Source organism: Dicentrarchus labrax, unplaced genomic scaffold (genome assembly GCF_905237075.1).
Source record: "Dicentrarchus labrax unplaced genomic scaffold, dlabrax2021, whole genome shotgun sequence".
Lineage (NCBI taxonomy): Eukaryota > Metazoa > Chordata > Actinopteri > Moronidae > Dicentrarchus > Dicentrarchus labrax.
The window spans coordinates 1468872-1492344 of NW_026136717.1; the positions used below are offsets into that span (position 1 = coordinate 1468872).

Sequence of the window (23473 nt, forward strand, 5' to 3'; positions counted from 1 at the left end):
TGCAAGAGCACAGCGCAGAATGCTCAATGAAGTAAAGAAGAATTCCAGAGTGTCAGCTAAAGACTTACAAAAATCTCAGGCACATGCTAACATCTCTTTTTTATAAGGAGTACGGTCTAGACCTACGTTTGAAGTTTGCAAAAGAGCACCCTGATGTTCCACAGCACTACTGGCAAAATATTCTATGGACAGATGAAACCAAAGTTGAGTTGTTTGGAAGGAACACACAACACGGAGAAAAAAAGGCAGGCACACCAACATCAAAACCTCATTCCAACTGTGAAGTATGATGGAAGGGGCATCATGGTTTGGGGCTGCTTTTCTGCCTCAGGGCCTCAGATTGCTATCATCAACGGAAAAATTAATTCCCAAGTTTATCAAGACATTTTGCAGGAGAATTCCAATTAGCTCTTGGAGAAGTCATTGGCCTAGGGGTTCACATACTTTGTCCACCCTGCACTGTAAATGTTTACATGGTGTTTTCAATGAAAACATAAAATTGTTTGTGTAGTATTAGTTTAAGCAGACTGTGTTTGTCTATTGTTGTGACTTAGATGAAGATCAGAAGACCAATTTATACAGAAATCCAGGTAATTCCAAAGGGTTCACATACTTTTTTTGCAACTGTATAGCAGAAGACAGACAGTAGGAAGTGTAATGAGAGATATTTTTTAATATTTGCTTGGACTGACTGTACCCTGTAGAAAGTGATGGCCTTGTCCCGGTCCTGGCTGCTGTTGAAGAAAATGTCTCCTGCAGCTTCCAGAAGCTTCAGGATAAACCTGGTGTCTCCTGTACTCAGAGCCACATCCTGAGCTACCTGACAATGACACCAACACACACACAAGCTTTCATTTAAACCTTTTAATCTGAGTTTTAGTTTACAAAACTGAACAGTCCTATGGCCAAAAAATGGCACCTGCAAATTTTTCGAATTAAAAGCCTACCAGAAAAAGTGTATGATTATGCCCTTTGAGCTGCTATTAGACTTTTAAAAATCAGTGCGAGAAGCGCTGGGTTTTATTGAAGGTAGTGGTCGGAAAAACAGTAAAGAGGAAGCAACGGAATAATTTGTGAATGTAAACAATATTCTTTTGGGGAGAGTTTTTACTTCTACATCTGAATGGAGGGGACCAAGGGTAGAGGGTGTTCTATACTGTACAGAATGTAAAGCCTTTGAGGAAAATGTTTGATATTGATCTATATAAATAAAATTGACTTGAATTTTTGTAAAAAAAAAAAAGATGAGAGCAACAGAGGGGTGAACACTGAGGGCTTCTGCTCAGTTACTCGCAATGATGTCCCAGCTGGTAGGGCTGTGTATTGTTAAGAATACATATTTCACCTCATTTATTGCGATGCCATGAGCAAGGCTGTATCTTACAATTCTTTTCAATCTAATTCTGATAAGGAACACACCACCATATGAATAAAAAAATTAATTGGCTACTTAATCTTTTCTCACCAAGCAGAACTATGCTCTTAAAACAATTTATTATTTATTACATTCTTTCTTTGCCATTCAATTTATGTTGTATAACTTCAAGTAATATCAAAATGCTAACCTTAACCCTAACCCCTGATCCTATACCCCTAACCCAACCACACCTGTATACCCCTAACACTAAACTGGCACCAGCAAGCAAGTGGGTTTTTACTAAGATTGCTGACTCTGAATTAAGCTTTGTGGCACCCTCCGTCAATTAACAAGCCACCACTGGTGATAACATGATTTTGTTGTACTGTTAGAGTTAGTGCTGTGGAAATACATACAACACATTATACTGTATTATTACTATCAAGACATCTGGTAGCATTTGAGTTTAAATTAAACATGGAGCAGGGGAATTAAAAATACAGGCCAGACTTAACCTAAATCAGAGCTGAGTTTAGATTGTGCTGCAACTGACAGACATGAAATCGTTGTCCACAGCTGCTCTCAGACCTGAACATAAAGGTCGACCAGTTCAGTCTGCTCCAGCAGGTGGTAGATCTTCCCGGCTTGCAGCCAACCATAGGCCTCCTTTTCCCTGTAGCCCAGGTCGATGAAAATACCCAAACTGCTCTTGGTGTTGTCGAGAGCCGCCCGGTATGCCCTGAAAACATTGAAAGACTTTAGCCCTGTTGATCCAAACTCTAAAATCAAACTAATCATTAGATATTGACATTGACCTATTCTAGCCACACACACACACACACACACACACACACACACACCTTTCTGTGCCCAAAGAGAGGTAGAGCTGGCCGATGGCCTCCAGTGCTTCTCCCTCCTGTCCTCTGTTTCCTGTGCGTCTCAGCAGTTCTAACTGGTGCTGGCTATAGATGATACACTGGGCCTGGTCTGGACTCTCACACCCATACAGATGGCACAGGTGTTTGGTTGCAGTGAGCTGACCTGGCAAATTAATTATTGTCCGGTCCAGTATATTGAAAAGAGAAAACGTAAAAAGACGCACACAAAACAAAACAAATATTATTCCACTGGGCACGGTGCAGTTTGGCTCCATGATGTGCCCAAATCCCACCGAGAGCATTTCAGAATGAATAGCATTGTTGCAAAGGGCGCAATCAGCTCCGGTGACCATGGAGGAGCAGGAACATGTCGTGGCCATGCCCAGTGGAATTTGGGGGTAAGGGTGTGATTTGCATACTTACAGTCTAACAGGCTGGCATTCATAGCCAGCAGCAGAGCCCATTCGTAGCAACCTTTCCCATACTCCAGCTGGTGCTGCTTCACATAGTGCTGTCCCAGCTCCAGCAGCACTGTGATGAAGTTCGCCTCATGACCTACTTCATGAAGCTCGGAGAAGAGCTGCACAGCCTCAGTCAGGTGTCTCTGTGCTAGTCTTTTAGCTCCAGCCTTCAGACATAACAGTCCTTTATAAAGATGAAGAAGCACAGAGTCAGCTCACAGTCCACTGGAAGAAACGTCTGAGAAGAAGCAGACGCTGTCTTACCTAGGTTAGCCTGAGCAACAGCCCAGTTTGGCATGTCCTCATACTCTTGGCAGATGTCGACGGCAGCCTGGTAGCTCTCTGCTGCCCTCCGGAGGTCACCCATGCATCGAAGTGCCACACCACGCATGTTGAGGACCACACCTTTGCATTAAATGAAACACATTTAGGTATGATGATGTTAAATCTCACACTGCATATTGTTCTTCAATCAGTCATATGTTTACATCTTTAAAACGTTGGCCAATTTATTTAGTTCAAAGTTAGGGATGATCGATATTGGCTGTTCTGCCGATATCTGAAATTCCGATATTGTCCAACTCTCAATATCCGATACCGATATCACCCGATACCGATATAGGCAGGCTTTTTACACCAAAACTGTTAGGTAACAACATAACATATCTCTTATTGTGGAATTAACACATTATGCCTCATTTTATTGTGATGCCCCACTGGATGCATACATAAATGCAACATGGCTTTCCAAATGTAAACACTGTCTGTGCAAAATAAGAGAACAACTTGAACTTTCATTGTATTAATACTGAAAAGAGCGCTAACGCTAATCGCTAGCTACGCGCTACTCGCTAGCTACACGCTAATCGCTAGCTACACGCTAATTGCTAGCTAAGTGCTAGCTTTGGTTAATGTGTTTAATCAGAGAATGTCTAATAAGGAGAGAAGTTCCACTCTCTGTCTACTTCCGGGTTCTGAACTGTTGCAGTTCCCCTCTGGCTCCATATGAGGGCGCTCACAGGATGAGTGCAGAATGAATGGAGCTCTATGGGGCTATACCCCTCAAAATCCACTTTTCTCAGGATATAACTTTTTGTCTAGTAATTTAAATGTTGCATTTGAAAGGGGATGCAAAGAAATTACACATTGCTGGGTGTTAGATTTTTTAGAGTCACTTATTTGCTTTAAAAAGTCTTTTAAAATGTCAATGACGTCATACACATTGTACGGCCAGAGATACTGCTTTACGGCAAGTCTCGAGTCACTTTGTGCTTCCGCGCTCTGCACTTCCTTTTCTCTCGAGGCATCGACAACACAGACATAACGATAGGCAGATAAAAGTACCAGCAACCCCAAAAAAAGTTGCTGTGTTAAAAAAAAAAGAACTTGGGCGAAAAAATCCGCCTTAACATTCTGGTCCCGCTTCGGATGCCACGATGCCGTCAAGCGGGATCTCTGGTCGTAATCAGTCCTTCACTGACCAATCAGTGTTCATTAGCAGAATGCTAGCGTGTTATGGACAACAACAACTCAACCTGTAAGAAATCGAAAGGACATAAGTACTCTTTCATTCAACTTTCAGCCTATAACCCATGTTGAACTTGCAAAAACTACAATCAAATCTGAGATTTCTCAACGACAATCAGGTGAAAGAGACAAATTTAGCCGTCTAGCTCAATCTGCTCCCATTTATTCTGCACTCATGGGCGATCGCCCCCAGTGGAACTCTGGTGGAACTGCAACCAAAATTCGGTACAATGGGACTTAATAGAGAGTGGACAGGCTCTCCGTAGACGGGCTCTGGTTTAATTGTATTATGCACCTGAAGGAGTGCTAATGTAAATTCTAAGCTAATTGTTAGTTTGGTTAAGGAACAGCTCATAGCAGGGTAAAATATTTAAGGTGCATTGCACTTATTTTGTGTTAATATTAAAATCATTCAGCTTTAAATTGTTTGCTTGTTAGCCACGGTTAGCAACCAACCAGTCTAGCGTGTAGTTCTTGTTGTTATACGTCATCTAGCGCATGCCGGTAAACGTCCCATGCTGTGTTCATGCAGGCTTGGAAATGCTGAAGCCTACAGAACAAACATCGGTTATAAAAACCTGATACCGATAATTCCCAATACTCCATTCAGGAGTAGAACCAATATTACGGAGGGCCGATATTATTGGACATCCCTATTCAAAGTGCAACACCTGTATACCTCTAACCCTAACCTTGGCACCAGTGAAGTGGAACTTCAATAATTCCTGGCTCTAGGGGTACTTTTATCAATCTTTAGATTAGCTTAGTTAGATTAGCTATTTAGTTCGCTAACTAGCGTTAGCGAACAGGAGGAACAAAGCTAATGTATTTGAACATATAAAATACAGTTGCTTAGCAAAGGACCAGTGTGTAGGATTTAGTGGCATTTAGTGGTGAAGTTCTAGATTGCAAACAACTGAATACTGCTCGCCTTCCAGAAAAACTACGGTGGCCATGAAAAACTGTTCTACAGCCAGTATTTAGTTGGTCTGTTCTGGGCTACTGTAGGAACATGGTGGTTCAACATTGGGGACTGCGTATTTCTTGTTGTGTTACATGTCGTGTTTCCATCATCACATTCCTTCAGATGTAGAGGAAATGCAACCAAGAATGCCCATATTGGACATGTCTTGTTTCTGACTTCACCTCCCGTAGCTCCTTAGTTCCTGGAAAGTAATAACTTGAACCAAGGCCACTAAGACACTCTGTAACTGTTTTTTTAATACACATTAGGCCAAAGAAACCCACAGACCTTCCTGGGGGGTAGTGCAGTGTTCTGGCATGGATGCTAGGACTAAGTCCAGGATATCCAAAGCAACATCTGGCTGATGGTTGTCAATGTGAAGCCATGCCAGCCAGATAAGGGAACTGTTTCTTTCTGTGACAGATCTGAAGAGTTGCAGTGAAGGTGGATTGTTGTTGATGAGGTTATGCATATGGTAGATAGCTTGTCCAACCATTCTGTGTTTGCAAAAGAGTTGACAGAGACAAACGGTAAGCTGATGGCTCAAAATATGATACTGGTCACTTCCTCCTCCTTGGAATTTGGTAGAAGAGAGGGCTTGGTGTAAATATGGAGCCACTTGAGGTGGGATGAAGGCTTCCTGTTCTGTGATCCCATACAGTCTGTTGACATTGTCCAAAGCTAGAACCATGCTACTAAGACAGTCAACCAGTGTAGCAGAAGACTGCAGAGAAGCTCTCCTGGCCGAACTGACACTGAGGTGGGGAAGTTGGAGTTCGCTGTAGAGCCTTCCCAGGGTCACGTATCCATGACTGGGAGAGATGCTCCATGTTCCTTGATCTTCATCACAAAGAACAAGTAGTCTCTCAAGATAAGGAACAACTCGAACCCCCTCAGTATGAGTCCAGTGGTGCTTTGCCAACAGGTAACAAGCCCGAGCCTCTGCCATTTTGTTGTGAGAGAGGACAGCTTTCTTGAGGATATATCTAAGGGCAGAGTTGTCCTCTAAGCTTTCTAGGCAGTCTGGGATTCCCAATAGCAAGGCAACAAGTCGCTCTGTCACAGCAAAGAAACGTTCAGTGTTTTTCTGCAAAAGATATACGGCAGCCAGGTTGGAATAGATGCTGCCCAACAGCCTGAGATCCGTGAAGTCTTCTCGTGGCACACTGAGTGCTTCCTCAAAGTAAACCCGGGCCTGGCTGAATTTTGACCTCCCGGCACAGAGCTTACCCAACAGAAAGCACAAACGAGTCTGTGACCAAAAGAGTCGCTTCTTTCTAGCTGTTTCTCTAGCAACACCCAGGAAGGCAATCAGCTCATCTTCTTCAGAGTGACCAGCGAAGGTAGAGGAGGCAAGGAGCTCAGAACTTAGTCCATACAGGACGCCAAACTCTACTTTGTAGTTTTGTCCCTCCAAAAAAGAGAAGAGGGGAATGAAGTTCTCACAGTTGTTTCCTTCTACAACTGGGTGAACTGTAAAGCAGGGAGGGCTTGGGTTTTTTGCCTCTGTAGCCAGGGCCGAGTACTCTAGAGTCCCGTTCATGGTCACAACGGAATCTGAGTCTTTTGATTGATCAAGAATCCTCTGAAGACTTCTTTTCAGGTCAGGCAGCTGTGTATCGACTTTGCTTGAAGAGCAGACTGCAGAAGAATATTGGGTGGGAAAAAAATTATGTTTGAATACAGAGGAAACATGATACTTTCATAAAATCAAAAACATGTGCATGACATTTGGGTAGCAAAACTTACGTGATGTTTTCTTTTCAGAGTTGTAACTGATCATATCTGATTGAACAACAAAAAGTACAAGAAAGTGAATGAGAGAACACCCTTAAACCTTGATAAGTAAAAAATGTTATTCATAAATCAGGAATGGTCCAACACGCTGGTGAATCTGGTGATATGATACATATCAGGATATAGGGGCTATGATTAAATGCTCACAGTATTAGTAAGTATTGTACAGTATTGCAATATATATATTTCGATATATTGCAATACTGGGAGCAAGGAATTATTTGTTATATCAGAAGTTGTAATATGATCCAAAAGGTCCTGTTTGATTTTTGACATTCAGGAGTAGAACCAGAGAATTACAAGTTAATCTACTTGGAATGTGTGCTTGCGCATATTTAACTGAACAGTCCAGTGCTTTGCCAGATGATGTTCCATTTGTTGCAGCAAACATCATCATTTGTGGTTCGGGAGGCAGACACCCTCACCACATTCAAGAGTAGGCTTAAGACATTCCTCTTTGATAAAGCTTATAGTTACGGCTGGATCAGGTGAGTCCTGAACCATCCCTTAGTTATGCTGCTATAGGCCTAGACTATCGGGGGATTTCCCATGGTGCACTGAGCTCCTCCCTTCCTCTCTCTTTCTGCACTCATTCATGTCCCATTAATGCATGTTACTAACTTCACTTCTTCCCCGGAGTTCTTGTGCTTTCTCGTCTCGCAGGTTCTTGTCGATCCTGGTGGAGCCTCCTGCCATGGTCCTGCTAGATTGCCATTGCCAATACTGTTGTTGCTGTGCACCTATCTGTCTGTTTGTCTCTCTCTCTGTCTCTCTCTCTCTCTCTCACCCCAACTGGTCGAGACAGACGACCACCCACCTAGAGCCGGAGGATCTGTCCTAGGTTTCTGCCTTTTAACAGGCAGTTTTTCCTTGCCCTTGTCTCCAAGTGCTTGCTCATGGTGGTACTGTTGGGTCTCTGTAATTAATGTTTTAAAGAGTTCGGTCTAGACCTGCTCTATTTGAAAAGTGTCCTGAGATAACTTCTGTTATGAATTGGCGCTATACAAATAAAATTGAATTGAATTGAATCTTCTCAACAACTACTGAACTGATTGTGATGAAATTTGACACAGATATCCATAATGCCATTTGATTGATCCTAGTGGTTTTCTGTAATGTACTGACTCTTCATCTAGTGCCACCAACAGGTTTTCACTTATTCAGTTTAATATGTCAACAACTACTAGATGGATCGATGAAATGTGTGATGTGTGGTCTCCACAGGCAGTAGATATACTTTGATGTTTTTCCCAAAATACAACCTTTAACTACATTAGACATTTACCTTACATAATACAGACAGAAAAAATGGAGATGGAAAATCTATATAAATCAGTGTGACTTGTGAGTCCTTTCACTTACCCAGTTTGTAGTTATGACCAGTATCATTCTGAGATTTCTTCTTCAATAAGGCAGTAGTTTCCTCTATGACTTTGTCCTCTCGCAGACTGAAGAAATTCCCTTCCTCTCCATCCAAAAAAATATCTTCTGATCTGGAAGAGTAGAACAAGATGCAGTATCTTCATACTCTACTGTAGAATAATTGAATGCCCGTTTTGTTAAAATGGCTAACAGTATTAATGGTGATACACTCACTCATAAATGTCACTAGATGGTTTCACCAAGCTTGTCTTGACCAGGCCTACTTCTCCTGTCGACTCCTTCCTCCCTGTGAACCAATCAAAACAAGACACCAGAAGTCCCACGATGATGATGCGATCAGCGGGTGCAACACTGAGCTCATCTGGGCCCTGTGCATCATACTCCATTGTGGCCAGACAGGTTCCTCTCGCTGAACACAGGACAGGTATCATACAAGTTTCAGTAGGGTTTATGATCTTAAGTACAATATTAAAATAAATGAAAAGTGGTGTTACTTACAACCCATACCTTTTTTTTTCCCATTGTGTCATATTTTCTCTCTTTTATATGTACACTATCCTAAATATAGTTTACTGCACTTACCAAACTGCAGAGGGAAGTCACAGGCAGGTTTCCCATCACCAACTAAAATGCTCTCTGCACCGATTTTGAGAAACCATCTGTGGACAGATGGGATCATGTGACTACAAAACATGACACATCATATCTCCTACTGTATGTCCTAAGCCCTGCATGTGAACTTACTGATGAAAAGGGATGACGGGCTCGAGAGCAGGTTTGGGTGCAGTGCCTCGAGCTCCATCCGCCAGGCAGAGGACGGTCCACCCAGAGCCCAGGAAGGGAGGCTCAAACTGGGCTATGTCTCCCTGCTCCAGGTACAGGTCACCTCCAGATGTGGAGCTGTCAAACATCTGGTTGGTACTGCAACTAGCAAACAATGAACCTGAGGACACAGAGACACTTCATTACTATTATATGTTTTTATTTTAACTAGTGCTGTCAGTTAAACGTGTTATTAACAGCGTTAACGCAAACCCATTTTAATGGCGTCAACTTTTTTATTGCGAGATTAACATTCTTTTTGGCCTAGCACACCTTGTAGTTTTTTTCACATTCTGTTGCAACAACTAGTAACGTTAGAAAAACTACAACACCACACCGGATCTAGCTAGACCGGAAACAAAACAACAGGCACGCCGCACACACTTGTTTAGGAGTAGTAGACGTTACGTTTTGAGTGGATGGCGAGCGCGAGACGCCGAAATGGATACCAATAATATTCTGAATGGAAAGTTTACTTTTAAAAAGTTGCCAAATGGTTCCATTGACAAGACCAAAGTGATCTGTGTGTTTTGTCGTTGTGAACTGAGCTATCATCGCAGCACGTCCAGTCTGAAATACTTGTGTCAGTACTCGTGCTGCAGCGCTCTGAATTAATTGGAGTGTTTTAATGGACTTATTGTTAGACACATCCTGTCACAGACAGATGCAGAAAAACTAATCCATGCATTTGTTACTTCTAGGCTGGATTACTGCAACTCTTTATTATCAGGCTGCCCCAGTAAGTCCATTAAGACGCTCCATTTAATTCAAAACGATGCAGCATGAATACTGACACCAACTAGGAAAAGAGATCACATCTCTCCTGTACTAGCTTCTCTGCACTGGCTCCCTGTAAAATTTAGAATAGAATTTAAAATCCTCCTCCTCACCTACAAAGCTCTTCATGATCAGGCCCCTTCATATCGTAAAGCCGGAAGCTCTTTCCATTATATATATTGTCAACGGTGACAACTTCCTAAGCACTGCCCCTTTTTGCTCTGTGCTCCAATAATAGTTGAGCAAGCCTCAGCTAGAACCTCTGTCAACTTTCCTGTACTCAGATATGCTATGTGCTAGGCTAGTCTAATCACATTTTATATATATATATATATATATGACCAATAAGCTGATACACAGTACAGCAACAGTAATCCTGGTTGGATACAGGATGGGCTCAAACCATAACAGCATCCACCATGGAGAATATGATTAGAGGCCAAGATAAGGGCAACACCTAGAGAAGTTAGCCAGCTAGCAGAGCTACAGAAAGGCAACATGGTGAATAAAGGGAAACCCAGGAAATACACCAAGCTCTCCATACCTGAAGCACTCGAAACTGCCAAACAGAGACCAACAGCACTGGCCACCCGGTTGAAGAGATACACCAAGGAGGCAGAAGCCAGGAGAATAAACAAGCTGTTCTCAACTGAACCAGCCAAGGTGTACTCTCAGTGGCAGGAAGGAAATAACAACAGGTCAGACCCACCAAGAGCTGAGGTGGAAGAATACTGGAAGGCCATATGAGAAAAAGAGGCATCACACAACCCAGATGCCAAATGGCTAGTGGACCTAAGAGCAGACCACAGCAACCTCCCAGAACAAGAACCAGTAACCATCTCAATGGCAGACATCCAAGAAACAGTGTCAAAGATGAAGAGCTGGACAGCACCAGGCCCCGATATGATCCATGCCTACTGGCTGAAGAAGCTAACAGCACTCCATGAACGCCTAGCAGCACAGATGAACCAGCTGCTAAGGGATGGGTCCCACCCAGAGTGGCTAACCCAGGGCAGGACGGTCCAAATCCTGAAGGACCCTCAGAAGGGACCCATCCCATCCAACTACCGGACAATAACCTGTCTCTCCAAAACATGGAAGGCCCAGTCAGGCATCATCGCGGCTAAGATGAGTAAGCACTTAGCTCAATACATGAGCAGGGCTCAGAAGGGAATTGGTAGCAACACCAGAGGAGCCAAGCACCAGCTACTGGTCGATAGAGCAGTCGCCCAAGACTGTAAGAGCAGGAAGACCAACTTGTGCACCGCCTAGATCGACTACAAGAAAGCTTACGACTCAATTCCCCACACGTGGATACTGGAATGCCTGGAACTGTATAAGATCAACAGGAACCTAAGGGCCTTCATCCAGAACTCGATGGGAATGTGGAAGACAACCCTAGAAGCCGACTCAAAGCCAATTGCCCAAGTCAACATCAAATGCGGCATATACCAAGGAGATGCACTATCACCACTGCTGTTCTGCATAGGCCTGAACCCCCTCAGTCAGATCATCAGAAAGAGTGGTTACGGGTACCAATTCCGAAGTGGAGCAACGATTAGCCACCTGCTCTACTGGATGACATCAAGCTGTACGCCAGGAATGAGCGAGAAATCGACTCACTGATCCACACCACCAGGATCTACAGCAACGACATAGGGATGTCATTCGGATTGGACAAGTGCGGCCGGATGGTCTCAAAGAGAGGCAAGATGATCAGAACTGAAGGGGTTGAACTACCAGAGGGCAACATAGGTGATATCCAAGACAGCTACAAGTACCTTGGTATCCCACAGGCCAATGGAAACCATGAGGAAGCCACAAGGAAGTCAACCACAACCAAACACCTCCAGAGAGTAAGGCAGGTCCTGAAAAGTCAGCTGTATGTGGCCATACCAGCAGATGCCAACATCAGAAAGAAGGAACACCAAAAGGTTGAAAAGTACCAAGGGTTGAAAGAACAGCTGGAGCAGATGTGGAAGGTAAAGGCGAGCGTGATCCCCGTGGTAGTAGGAGCACTCGGGGCAGTGACCCCCAAACTGGGGGAGTGGCTCCAACATATCTCAGGAACAACATCAGAAGCCTCAGTCCAGAAGAGCGCAGTCCTAGGAACAGCTAAGATACTGCGCAGAACCCTCAAACTCCCAGGCCTCTGGTAGAGGACCCAAGCCTGAGGATGACACAGATACCACCCCAAGAGGGTGACAGGGAAGTTTTTTTTTTATATATATATATATATATATATATATAGTCACATGTTAAATTAGCTAATGTTAGCAAAACGCTAGCTAACAACTTACTAGCTAACTTAAGATGTGACAGGAAGTAATTTTCTTTTTCCCCAGGATGGTGAAGTCACGACCTGCCCTACTCTGCCTCTGACAGTCTTGCTCTAGCCCTAACCAATATTACTCCTCATGCCTAAACCTAACCAATCAAAGCAATGAAGGCAACAAGTACTAGCCAATCAGAGGCAGAATAAGGCGGGTCATGACCTCGCCACCCTCAGAAAAAACAATTTGGCATAGAAAAAGTTTCCTGTCAGTCCATGTGACTTTGTTCTTGGTTAATTTCCAAAACTGATGAAGGCTGTGAGATGCTGTTGAAAGCTGTGAAAAAAGCTAGTGAGTGGACCATTGAGTTCCGATTATTTAGCCAAATACTGGAAGTAATATTTTTGTGTGTGTGTGTGTGTGTGTGTGTATATATATATATATATATATATATATATATATATATATATATATATTTAATATTAATATCAGCCACTACTCGATGCTATAGTTACTTTAGCACCTAAAAAATATGCATCTCCCTTTATGCAACAATACAGCCCAGCAGGCCATTTATTTGCAGAGACTGGATTTGATCACCTACCTTCCTGCATGAGGATGCCTTTGTACATTAGGTTTAGCATGTCCTCCTGAATGGAAACCTCAATAGCGACATCCTCCTCTAAAGAGCTGAGCCAAAACTTCTGGTCTGACAACAGATTCTCCATACACTGACCCAAGAAACCTGGAGGGGAGGACAAAAGTGATGAATGAATCTAATCATATTCTAAACTGGATACTGGCATCATCATTTTTAATAGTTAACTTAAATGCAACACTTGACTCCAAAAAAGTCACTATCATAAATATCACTTAAATAATTTGCACTTTTGCCTTATTGCAAATACAAGAATCCCATCGTTACTGACAGCTGCCTTACTGCAGTCCAAACCTACCTATTGTGTAATATGTGGTGAACTTCCATATTTCCTCAAATGTTTTGAATGTCACAAAAATAATTTTTTCTTCACTGTTGATGGAGATGAGGTGAGTGGACAACTCCTACAAATGGAAAAATGAAGAAGGTTTAATAAAGCAATATTAATTTATGTGTATATAGTCTTTTTTTGTTTCAAGCTTCACCTTCAAGTTGTGTAATAATTAAATTTCACAGATTATCTGTCTCATGTGCTACTGTCAGGATATAGTGAAAGTTTCAGCAAATATGTTATTTTTATAAAAATTACCTACTACAACTTTAATATTGTTGTAATATCTTTTCCTTAAAGCCCCTACTGGGAACTTTTATTTTGTATTGATTCTGGCGTCCCCTGTTGACAAGTATTCATTTTTGCACTGCCTCGTTTTATTGATTTCAAGGGGAATCTGACCGAGTACCAAACTGATAGCAGGCTATAAGACATATAGAAATATATTCTCACTGATGGTCTTTTTAGTTTATGTAGATCATAAAGAGGCATCAGTATTAAACTGAGACTGTTTCATTAAAAGTTTAAAGGTAGTAGCCTACATTTAAGGTTTTTTTTAAACTAATGGGTGTAGTATTTATTCTAATAGTCTTTACACATGGAAGTTGTATATTTAGTCATATTAAAGGAAACATTAAATATTTTGAGTTTGGAACATGCTGAGCAGACAGTACTGCTGGACAGTGGGAAAGAGGAGTGGTTAAAGAGGTTTCTCTGGACTTTTTTTTTCCTGATGTGAAAACTCACCACTGGAATCCATGGTGACATGAACCAAAGTCGACCACAACCACTACCTTCTATGAAGAATGAAACTACCAACTTGTAGCTACTAAAGTATACTTGTGAAGTATCATTTTAACCTAAACATAACCATTTTCATTCATACTTTATGGAAGAAGTGGACTTTTTACAACTTCAAATGCCAGGAGCTGGATATAGGCTTGGTAGGCGTGTGTGTGTGTGTGTGTGTGTGTGTGTGTGAATGTGTGTGTGTGTGTGTGTGTGTGTGTGTGTGTGTGTGTGTGGTTGTGAGCTGTACCATGAATAGAGCGTTGACCTCGGTGCTGTCAGCTTGCAGAATGCGCAGTTTCCCTCTCAGCATTTCCTGCGCTGCCTCATTTGCAGGAAGACGCTCGGGACCTCTGACCACATCCAACAGCACGGGCAGAGCTGAACACACAACATGACAACTTTTTTTAAATATTAATTAATGGTTTGGAGTCACAACGTGGGCCAGGTTTATGTTGCTGTGTTTTATATGTGTACCGGCTGAGACTAATGTGACCCTCGAATCAAATCAAGGCAGCGTACTGCTTTTCTTACATAATTTCTGTCTATGTTTTTGTCGTTGGAGACATCAGCATTACATGTTCTAAAGATGACACACTCACGTTTTTAGCCGATAAAGAGCTCAAAACTTAATGAATTAGTTTTAGTCAAATAATGCATAATACAGTTTTATGGCCAGTAACAAATAGATTTTGCTAGTTAATTTTCCCAGTTTCTCTCCCATTGGACCCTGCTCCCACATCAGTAAACCTGCAGTAAAATATAGATTGAAATGTCAGATTCAATAGCCTTCATCTACAGTCATTTTTATAATTTCCTAACTTTGACTACCTTTTTGTTAATGTTGGCTTAAAAAAAAGAATGAGCTGAGCCGTTTCTACTGCTGTGGTAAAAACACATGACTGATAAAATAACACAAGATCCACAATAAAGGATTTATTTTTCAAATATAAAAAATGATTTCATATACTAAAGAACCAAGTTCAGATTCTATTTGTTGTTGATTTTTTTCTTGCAAAGAGGTCTGAAACAAAATTGTCCTTTATCCCTTATATCTGAATTTTAGCAACACAAAACATTAAAAATAAACAGAAGGGATGTCAATTTATGTAACAGTGAACATATAAAGCATTTAATATCATTCATTAAAAAATATAAACCAATGATATGCACCACATTTAGAAAGCTTAGATGGAGGTTAGGGTTGAATTTCCACAAATGATTAAAATACAAACTGACAGTGAGCTACCTATAAAGTCATCCAGTGATCTGAGTTAATGATGACACTGTGTGACTGACTCACAGATTAATAAGTGACTTCACAGGTTCAAGGTATAAACTACTTCCGACTCCCTCACATGACTTTCTACTGAGGTCACAGTTTTACAGGTCATATGATTGCTCCTATGATTCACCCAGGTTAAAGCTGCAGTAGGTAACTTCTATAAAAATAAGTTTTTGTCATATTCACTGAAACTTTCACTCTATCCTGACAGTAGTACATGAGACAGATAATCTGTGAAACAATCAGGTTCCTGTGGCTCCACTAGTGTTTTTAATGGCAATTGCAAAAATCCACCGGGCTTGAACAAAAACAACCAATCAGAGCCAAGAGAGATAATTTATTGTTGAAACTCATTTCTAGGTCGCCAAATATCTGCGCTGGGAACTCAACAATCAATTATCTTCAAGCATCCAACCCTAAGAGTCTTTCTATCTGTCTCGACTGATTGGTTTCATATTAGATCTACAAGCAGTCCCTCCACTAATTCAACAAATCCCTGTTTATTCTGCCTTTCAATTTTGTTCAATTATCGCAACTTTCCCGCCAATTTGACCAATCATTCTAGTTTCCTATGTCACTAAATGTAGTTATTTTTGTAGTCTTCACTTTGTGCTTTAATTTCATTGCAAAAAATGCCTAAAACCATTTAAATCTTTTTAAAAAGCTGCCGTAAAATCAGGCATTTCAGGCTACAACCATCCAAAAAAAAAAAAGCCTGCCAAATCCTGGACGGACTGTACAAGGCCTAATTTAATAGCTTGTCCAAACTTTTGAAATGTAAATATTAAACACTATATGACCTAGAAATTGACTTCTGGAGGAAATACAATACATCATCCGACCAGCAGGGGGGCGATTAAATGTGGGGTGTGATTTTTTGGCTAATGTCTTAAAGCAAAAACCAAATGTCTTGTCAGAAGCATACAGCTCTCACCTGTTGGGAAGTTCTCCTCACATGCTGATAGAGTTCCCTTCAGACTGGCGTCTCTGGAGAGACCATGCACTGTTAAAAGAGCATTGTTGAGGTCACACAAGGAACAACTGAAAGCCCCCTTTCTCTCAATACAGCATCTAATTAAAGTCCATTCTGGGCTACTGTAGAAACATGGCAGTTCAACATGGCGGACTCTGTCAGAAGAGGACCCACACAACTGTAAATAAAAACGGAACATTCTACGGTACCGAAAACCCGATTCTTATTTTTAGGTGATTATACACTAAGGAAAACTTACCTAGGAATGTTATATTCCATTTCTGACAATAGATCCTCCTAAATGTTACACACCGGTCCTTTAATTTCTTTCCAATACAGGAAAGAAACAGAAGCAGTTATGAACACACTGTGGGCTGTACTTAACAATTCCTGACATTGTAAAATGAGGTAAAGATGGAAGTGTCTAGAAGATCGCCTGTTCATTTCCCAGTTTATTACTACCGCTTAGCACTCAACTGGTCCAGTGCTGCTCAGATCAGACTTTGGTTGTGTTGGACAGCTTCCAGGTCTAACAACTATTTACCTTACCTTTCCACTAATTTACCCTCATTTAGTTAATAATGATGTAATTTGGGTACTAGGCCCTAACCAATCAGAGCCAAGAAAGATAGTTGATGTTGAGTCTCATTCCCAGGGCATCAAATACAGACACTTGGGAATGACACTCACAATTAACTCTTTGCCTCCAACTCAAAGCGTCTTTCTATCTTTCTTGGCTCTGATTGGTTGTTTTGCAAATGCCATAAGGAGCCAGAGGAACCAGATTTTTCACTGATTATCTGTCTCTGTTCTCTCCTGTTTTACTGTCAGGGTATAGTGAAAGCTTCAGCAAATATGACAAAAAAGTTATCTACTGCAGCTTCACTTCCATTTTTTAACACATTGTTTTTAAAATTAACGTCAATTAATGTGTTAAATTTGACAACATTTGACACCCCATATCACCCCTGCCCACTTAGGGAGGAACCTGTGAATTTACACTTTAACTGAAAGGTACAAATGACAGAATATCTGCAGCCTAAAGTTTTTTCATTTAAACATTTAAAATTAGATTTTTAGAAAAAGATAATATTTGGTGTTTTTATAAAACAAAACTGTGTCAAATGATGCAATATCAAAACTGAGCCTTGATTTATTTTTAAGGAAGAGGATTAGGGCCACATGTGAACATGCAATTTAAATTCTGAGTAATTCTGACTTTGAACTGAGATTTTAGATTTTTTTTTTTTTTTTTTTTTACTAGCTGAGAACTTTTTACATTTGACCCTAATCCTTTTCCATCATTTTCTGTAATCAACTATTTAATAATCATTTCAGGACTAGAAAACATGTAGTTGTATTTTCGCTATAACATAGTGTGTGAGGTATGCATATATTAAAACAAACGAGGATCATACAGAGGCAATATCATAGAGTAATATATGCTAACACACCACAGGGCACGTGGTAAAATGCCTTTATATAGACTTTAATGATTTGGTACAACATGCTATGTCTCTCTCTCTCTCTCTCTCTCTCTCTCCCTGCCTCTGAAGTTGCCGTTGTCCCAGCACTATAATATCAGCACATACCCATCCTGCTGTGCCGGTGCTGCTGGCCGTCTGCAGACAGCTTCCTGCCGGTGTCTCGGCGCGACCTGGCTGACATGTCCAACACAGGCTCCTCGGTCCCTCGGTGATCAGTTAACACACCGTCACATGCCTGTCTGTAGGTGCAACCGACCAAACTTCTCTCCCAGAACGAGAGTCTGGGCTGACCACAGGAACTGCTCCGGTGGAGCTTTTCAAAATAAATGTCTCACTGACAAAAACATTTGACTTTTGAAATGAATGAATGTCGAGATTAATCGTGTGTTTGAAACAAGATTCACAAGTTTGCAGATTATTTTGGTGAAAGACGTTGTTTCAATATACTGAATTCATAATATATTATATATAATATATGGTAGAAATGTACATACTTTATATTCAGAAATGTGGAATTTAATACTCGTTAATAGAGTTCAAGTTCGAAAGTTTAATATAAATAAAAATAAGTAAATATCATTTCTTTATTTATTTATTCGTAGTATTTATTTTTTCTGTGTATGTATAATTGTTGATTATTCATTTGGAGGACGGGGTGGGGCGGTACAGTGGGGAAGAGCTGGAATCTATGTATCTTACTATTTTCTAGTTGTTGTTAAATATTTGTTATTTGTATTGTACTTGTATTTATTCATTGGGTGTTTGCATCGTAAGAAGTTGGTATTTTTAAACTTTATTATTATTATTATTATTATTAATATTAATACATTTATTTATTTGTATCAGTAAACTATTTCTATGCGCATTTTTCTTACCTAACTATTTCTCAAACTCCCGGCTATGTGAGTTACAATCACATTTTCGGTAACTGGATAATTGACTAATTCTACACTATTACTGACATTAGTCTCTTATTTTGAAGTTATATTCGCTTGATGTCCTGTGTAACTCGGTTCCCTTGACACAAACTCTTTACTGACATACTGCACTGACAGGCACAAACCCTCATCATACTGTTTGTTTTTGTTATTACATCTGTTTTTTATTTATATTCATGCTGCAGGTTGTATATGTGTGTGTCAGGTGGTCAAATAACAAAATCCATTGGAGCATAAAAGGTTCCTAATTGCGGTTCAGAATTCGAGTGAGGTTTTTAGGTTAATAATCACTCACTGAACAAATAAAGCTGCTTCCATTACCAAATCACTAAATGGGCTGAGAGAGGGTGGCACAGGCACACATTTTAGGCTAGATAAGCTAGACTTATTTGCTAAATACAACCAAAGAACTCTGTTTTCTATCCTAAACTCTCTCCAAAAAACTTTCCCTCTCTGTTTGGTTGTGTGTGGGTTTGGGTCAGTGTGTGTTTTCCCTCAAACATCCCAGGAACAGACTCAGCATTTCCTTTCCTCCAGTCAATTCCTCTGTCAGCTTGGAGTTACATCTGAAAACTCAGGAATTTATAACAGCAGCAAAGAGACAATCAGAGGGAAGGAATCACAAGATACCTGACAGCTCAGCACTCACATTCTGCAAGGCGTCATATAACACTCAGTCTTTTTACTACACTTTTACTCCACACAATAGTTGTCAGATGACTATGTGGTATAAAGTACAATTCTTTAGAATTATATAAGTCTGAGCCCTGCTTTAAACGTTCATTTATTTTTTGTCCCTGTGCAATTCAATTCAATTCAATTCAATTCAATTCAATTTTTTTCATAACAGAAGTTATCTAAGGACACTTTTCAAATAGAGCAGGTCTAGACTGAACTCCTTATAACATTATTTACAGAGACCCAACAGTACCACCATGAGCAAGCACTTGGCAACAAGGGAAAGGAAAAACTGCCTGTTAAAAGGCAGAAACCTAGGACAGATCCTTCGGCTCTAGGTGGGTGGTCGTCTGCCTCGACCAGTTGGGGTGAGAGAGAGAGAGAGAGAGAGAGAGAGAGAGAGAGAGAGAGAGAGAGAGAGAGAGAGAGAGAGAGACAGAGACAGAGACAGAGAGAGAGAGAGAGAGAGAGAGAGACAGACAGACAGACAGACAGACAGACAGACAGGTGCACAGCAACAATCCTGCAATGGCAATCTAGCAGGACCATGGCAGGAGGCTCCACCAGGATCGATAAGAACCTGCGAGACGAGAAAGCACAAGAACTCCGGGGAAGAAGTGAAGTTAGTAACATGCATTAATGGAACATGAATGAGTGCAGAAAGAGAGAGGAAGAGAGGAGCTCAGTGCACCATGGGAAATCCCCCGATAGTCTAAGCCTATAGCAGCATAACTAAGGGATGGTTCAGGACTCACCTGATCCAGCCCTAACTATAAGCTTTATCAAAGAGGAATGTCTTAAGCCTACTCTTAAATGTGGAGAGGGTGTCTGCCTCCTGAACCACAACTGGAAGCTGGTTCCACAGGAGAGGAGCTTGGTAACTGAAGGCTCTGGCTCCTGTTCTACTTTTAGAGACTATAGGAACCACAAGTAGCCCAGCATTCAGAGAACATAGTGTTCTAGAGGGGTAATAGGGTACTATGAGCTCTTTAAGATATGAAGGGGCCTGACCATAAAGAGCTTTATAGGTGAGGAGGAGGATTTTAAATTCTATTCTAAATTTTACAGGGAGCCAATGCAGAGAAGCTAGTACAGGAGAGGTGTGATCTCTTTTTCTAGTTCCTGTCAGTACTCGTGCTACAGCATTCTGAATTAAATGGAGCGTTTTAATGGACTTATTGGGGCAACCTGATAATAAAGAGTTGCAGTAATCCAACCTAGAAGTAACAAATGCATGGATTAGTTTTTCTGCATCTGTCTGTGATAGTATGTGTGTAATTTTTGTAATATTACGTAAATGAAAGAAGGCAGTCCTAGAGGTCTGCTTCATGTGGGAGTTAAAAGACAAATCCTGATCAAAGATAACTCCAAGATTCCTGACAGTGGTGCTACAGGCCAAGGTAATGCCATCTAGAGTAACTATATCTTTAGACAGTGAGTCTCTAAGGTTTTTGGGGCCAAGAACAAGAATTTCATTTTTTTCTGAGTTTAACATCAGAAAATTGCAGCTCATCCAGGATTTTATGTCCTTAAGACATGTTTGTAATTTAGATAATTGATTAATTTCATCGGGCTTGATCGATAGATATAACTGCGTATCATCTGCATAACAGTGAAAGTTAATGGAGTGATTCCTAATAATGTTGCCTAAATGGAGCATATATATAGTGAATAGAATTGGTCCAAGTACAGAACCTTGTGGAACTCCATGACTAACTGTAGTATTTATTATAAAGAATCATTGTTAACATGTACAAACTGCGAACGATCTGATAAATATAACTTAATCCAGTTTAGTGCGGTTCCTTTAATGCCAATTTGATGCTCAAGTCTTTGTAAAAGAATATTATGGTCAATGGTGTCAAATGCAGCACTAAGATCTAATAATAAAAGTACAGAGACAAGTCCATTGTCAGAAGCAATCAGAAAGTCATTATTAACTTTAACCAGAGCTGTCTCTGTGCTGTGATGAACTCTAAATCCTGACTGAAAATCCTCAAATAAACTATTGTTATGTAGAAAGTCACACAACTCTTTGGCGACTACTTTCTCCAGAATCTTAGAGAGGAAGGGGAGGTTAGAAGTTGGTCTATAGTTGGCTAAAACCCCTGGGTCAAGAGTGGGCTTTTTAAGAAGGGGTTTAATTACAGCTACTTTAAAGGACTGTGGTACATATCCTGATAATAAAGAAAGATTAATCATATCCAGTAAAGAAGTGCCAATTAAGGGAACAGCTTCTTTAAGCAGCCTAGTTGGGATCGGGTCTAATAGACAGGTTGATGGCTTCCATGAAGAAATGATTGAAGTTAACTGATGAAGATCGATAGCAGAAAAACAGTCTAAATATATATCTAAGTTTACATTAGCAAAAGTCCCTGAACTTGGAGAGCCATTGATAACTGTTGATGGCAGTTGGTGATTAATTTTTTCTCTAATAGTAATAATTTTATTATAGAAGAAGCTCATGAAGTCATTGCTACTTAAGTTTATGGGGATATGTGGCTCAATAGAGCTGTGACTCTCTGTCAGCCTGGCTACAGTGCTGAAGAGGAACCTAGGGTTATTCTTATTTTCTTCTGTTAGTGCTGAATAATAGGCTCCTCTGGCGTTACGGAGGGCCTTTCTATAAGTTTTAAGATTATCTTGCCAAATTGAGCGATATTCCATTGCAGTGGTGTATCTAGACTGTTTGACTGGGGTGGCCCAAGTGGGGCACTAACTAATGCACACATAAGATATGCAGATGTCAGATTTCTCATATCGGCTTTAATGACTAACATTACAGTATCTTACCGTTAAACGTGCAATATTTAATTTCTGCCATTAGGGGGTCTCTCACATCAAAACAACACAAAAGTTGTTAAGTAGCGTGGGATCATAGAAGTTATCTCCACCACTATTGCTGTCACTTTCTCACACTTAGGATTCCTTCAGTGTTCATGGTTCAGGAGGTTTCTATCCATCAAAAAGTCAATGTACGACAGCTTCTGGCAGACAACCACAACACTGACGCATGCACAAAGGGCATATGACATCATTGACAGGCGACCATTGAAACGCACCCTTACCTGAATAAAAGGTCCTGCCTCTGAAAGGTACCCAATATAGTTTAGGATAATGGGGCACATGCCACCCCAGGCCACCCTGAATATGTACCTGTTCCTATGAGTTCAGACTTTTTAGACATTCTGCAATTACCATTCAATGATTTCTGAAGTTGACAATTTCCTTAAAGCTTAAAGCATCCTCTGATTTTTTAACCAATTGGGGGCAGCAGAGCAAACTGAAAACACAAAACCTGGCATTCACATCACATTATAAAGTTGATATGGTGATTGTGTTAGCAAACAGCTTGACAAGGGTAGTTAACTGAACCCAGGAGCAGACACACAGACAAGATGGACGGTTTAAGGGTCTTTATTCCGCACACACACACTGGGGGGGGGAAGAGGGGCGGCCGCGGCAGGAACAGGCAGGTGAAATGGCAAGCGAGACCGGAAACATGGAGGCACAGGAGACTGACTCTGGGAACTGAACTGCACACGAGGGTTCCTGGAGCACAGGAGAGAAATGGTTAGACAAGGGAGCTGGAGCAGGAGAATCACGGGTGGACATGTAGTGGAAAGCTAGACACTGAAAGGAGCCACGAAAGTTACCACTAAGTTGGCTGAAACAATCTGGCGATGAATGGGAGGAAAACCGGGTTCTTGAAGGCTGAGGCATGATGAATGATTGAGAGCAGGTGAGACAGCAGACAGCAGGTGAGGAGAATGGAGACTGCACCCTCATCAGGCACACAGGGAAGGAGGAGGAGCAAAGGGAGCAGGAGGGGAGCAGAGCCATGACACAGCTGCCCATTTACACATCCAGCAGACACAGAGCAACATTATTATTCACTGGAGTCGTGTTTGTGTCCACCTGATGAATTAAGTCTAATATTCACTCTGCTCTAACCTATCCTCCATCAACTCCTGAAAATTATATCTGTCTCTTTGACTGCTTATTGCATCACTATTTTCTCCACCTAGTCTCTGTGTCTGTCTGCTGCTTGATGCTGACCAGGTAGTGTAAAGAGGGTTGATCAGAACAGTCTGC

At 41.1% G+C, this 23473-nt stretch overlaps 1 protein-coding gene and 2 long non-coding RNA genes across 5 annotated transcripts in view; 2 read left to right on the plus strand and 1 right to left on the minus strand.

Moving 5' to 3' along the window:
• Positions 1 to 8008, plus strand: part of LOC127349486 (uncharacterized) — a 228663-nt gene extending 220655 nt beyond the window's left edge. For both annotated transcript variants that reach the window (XR_007880299.1, XR_007880300.1), the window contains exon 2: positions 7473 to 8008. This is a non-coding gene — a long non-coding RNA (uncharacterized LOC127349486). The remainder of the gene's footprint in view (positions 1 to 7472) is intronic.
• The window catches only part of LOC127379674 (SH3 domain and tetratricopeptide repeat-containing protein 1), a 196878-nt gene that overhangs the window by 7943 nt on the left and 165462 nt on the right, over positions 1 to 23473 (minus strand). Inside the window, exons 4-19 of one of the 2 annotated variants that reach the window (XM_051429585.1) lie at positions 17868 to 19692; positions 16237 to 16305; positions 14268 to 14398; positions 13196 to 13301; positions 12844 to 12984; positions 9112 to 9310; positions 8950 to 9026; positions 8581 to 8776; positions 8347 to 8477; positions 6937 to 6972; positions 5476 to 6828; positions 2961 to 3101; positions 2659 to 2880; positions 2218 to 2398; positions 1946 to 2096; positions 698 to 820 (exon numbers count right to left, since the gene is read on the minus strand). In XM_051429585.1, coding sequence (XP_051285545.1) covers positions 698 to 820; positions 1946 to 2096; positions 2218 to 2398; positions 2659 to 2880; positions 2961 to 3101; positions 5476 to 6828; positions 6937 to 6972; positions 8347 to 8477; positions 8581 to 8776; positions 8950 to 9026; positions 9112 to 9310; positions 12844 to 12984; positions 13196 to 13301; positions 14268 to 14398; positions 16237 to 16305; positions 17868 to 17943 — 3333 coding nt within the window. In that variant the 5' untranslated portion in view covers positions 17944 to 19692. Of the gene's footprint in view, positions 1 to 697; positions 821 to 1945; positions 2097 to 2217; positions 2399 to 2658; positions 2881 to 2960; positions 3102 to 5475; positions 6829 to 6936; positions 6973 to 8346; positions 8478 to 8580; positions 8777 to 8949; positions 9027 to 9111; positions 9311 to 12843; positions 12985 to 13195; positions 13302 to 14267; positions 14399 to 16236; positions 16306 to 17867; positions 19693 to 23473 lie in introns of those variants that run through there. The other variant, XM_051429587.1, reaches the window with a different exon arrangement.
• Positions 19804 to 23473, plus strand: part of LOC127349487 (uncharacterized) — a 42630-nt gene continuing 38960 nt past the window's right edge. Inside the window, exon 1 of the long non-coding RNA XR_007880301.1 lies at positions 19804 to 19885. This is a non-coding gene — a long non-coding RNA (uncharacterized LOC127349487). The remainder of the gene's footprint in view (positions 19886 to 23473) is intronic.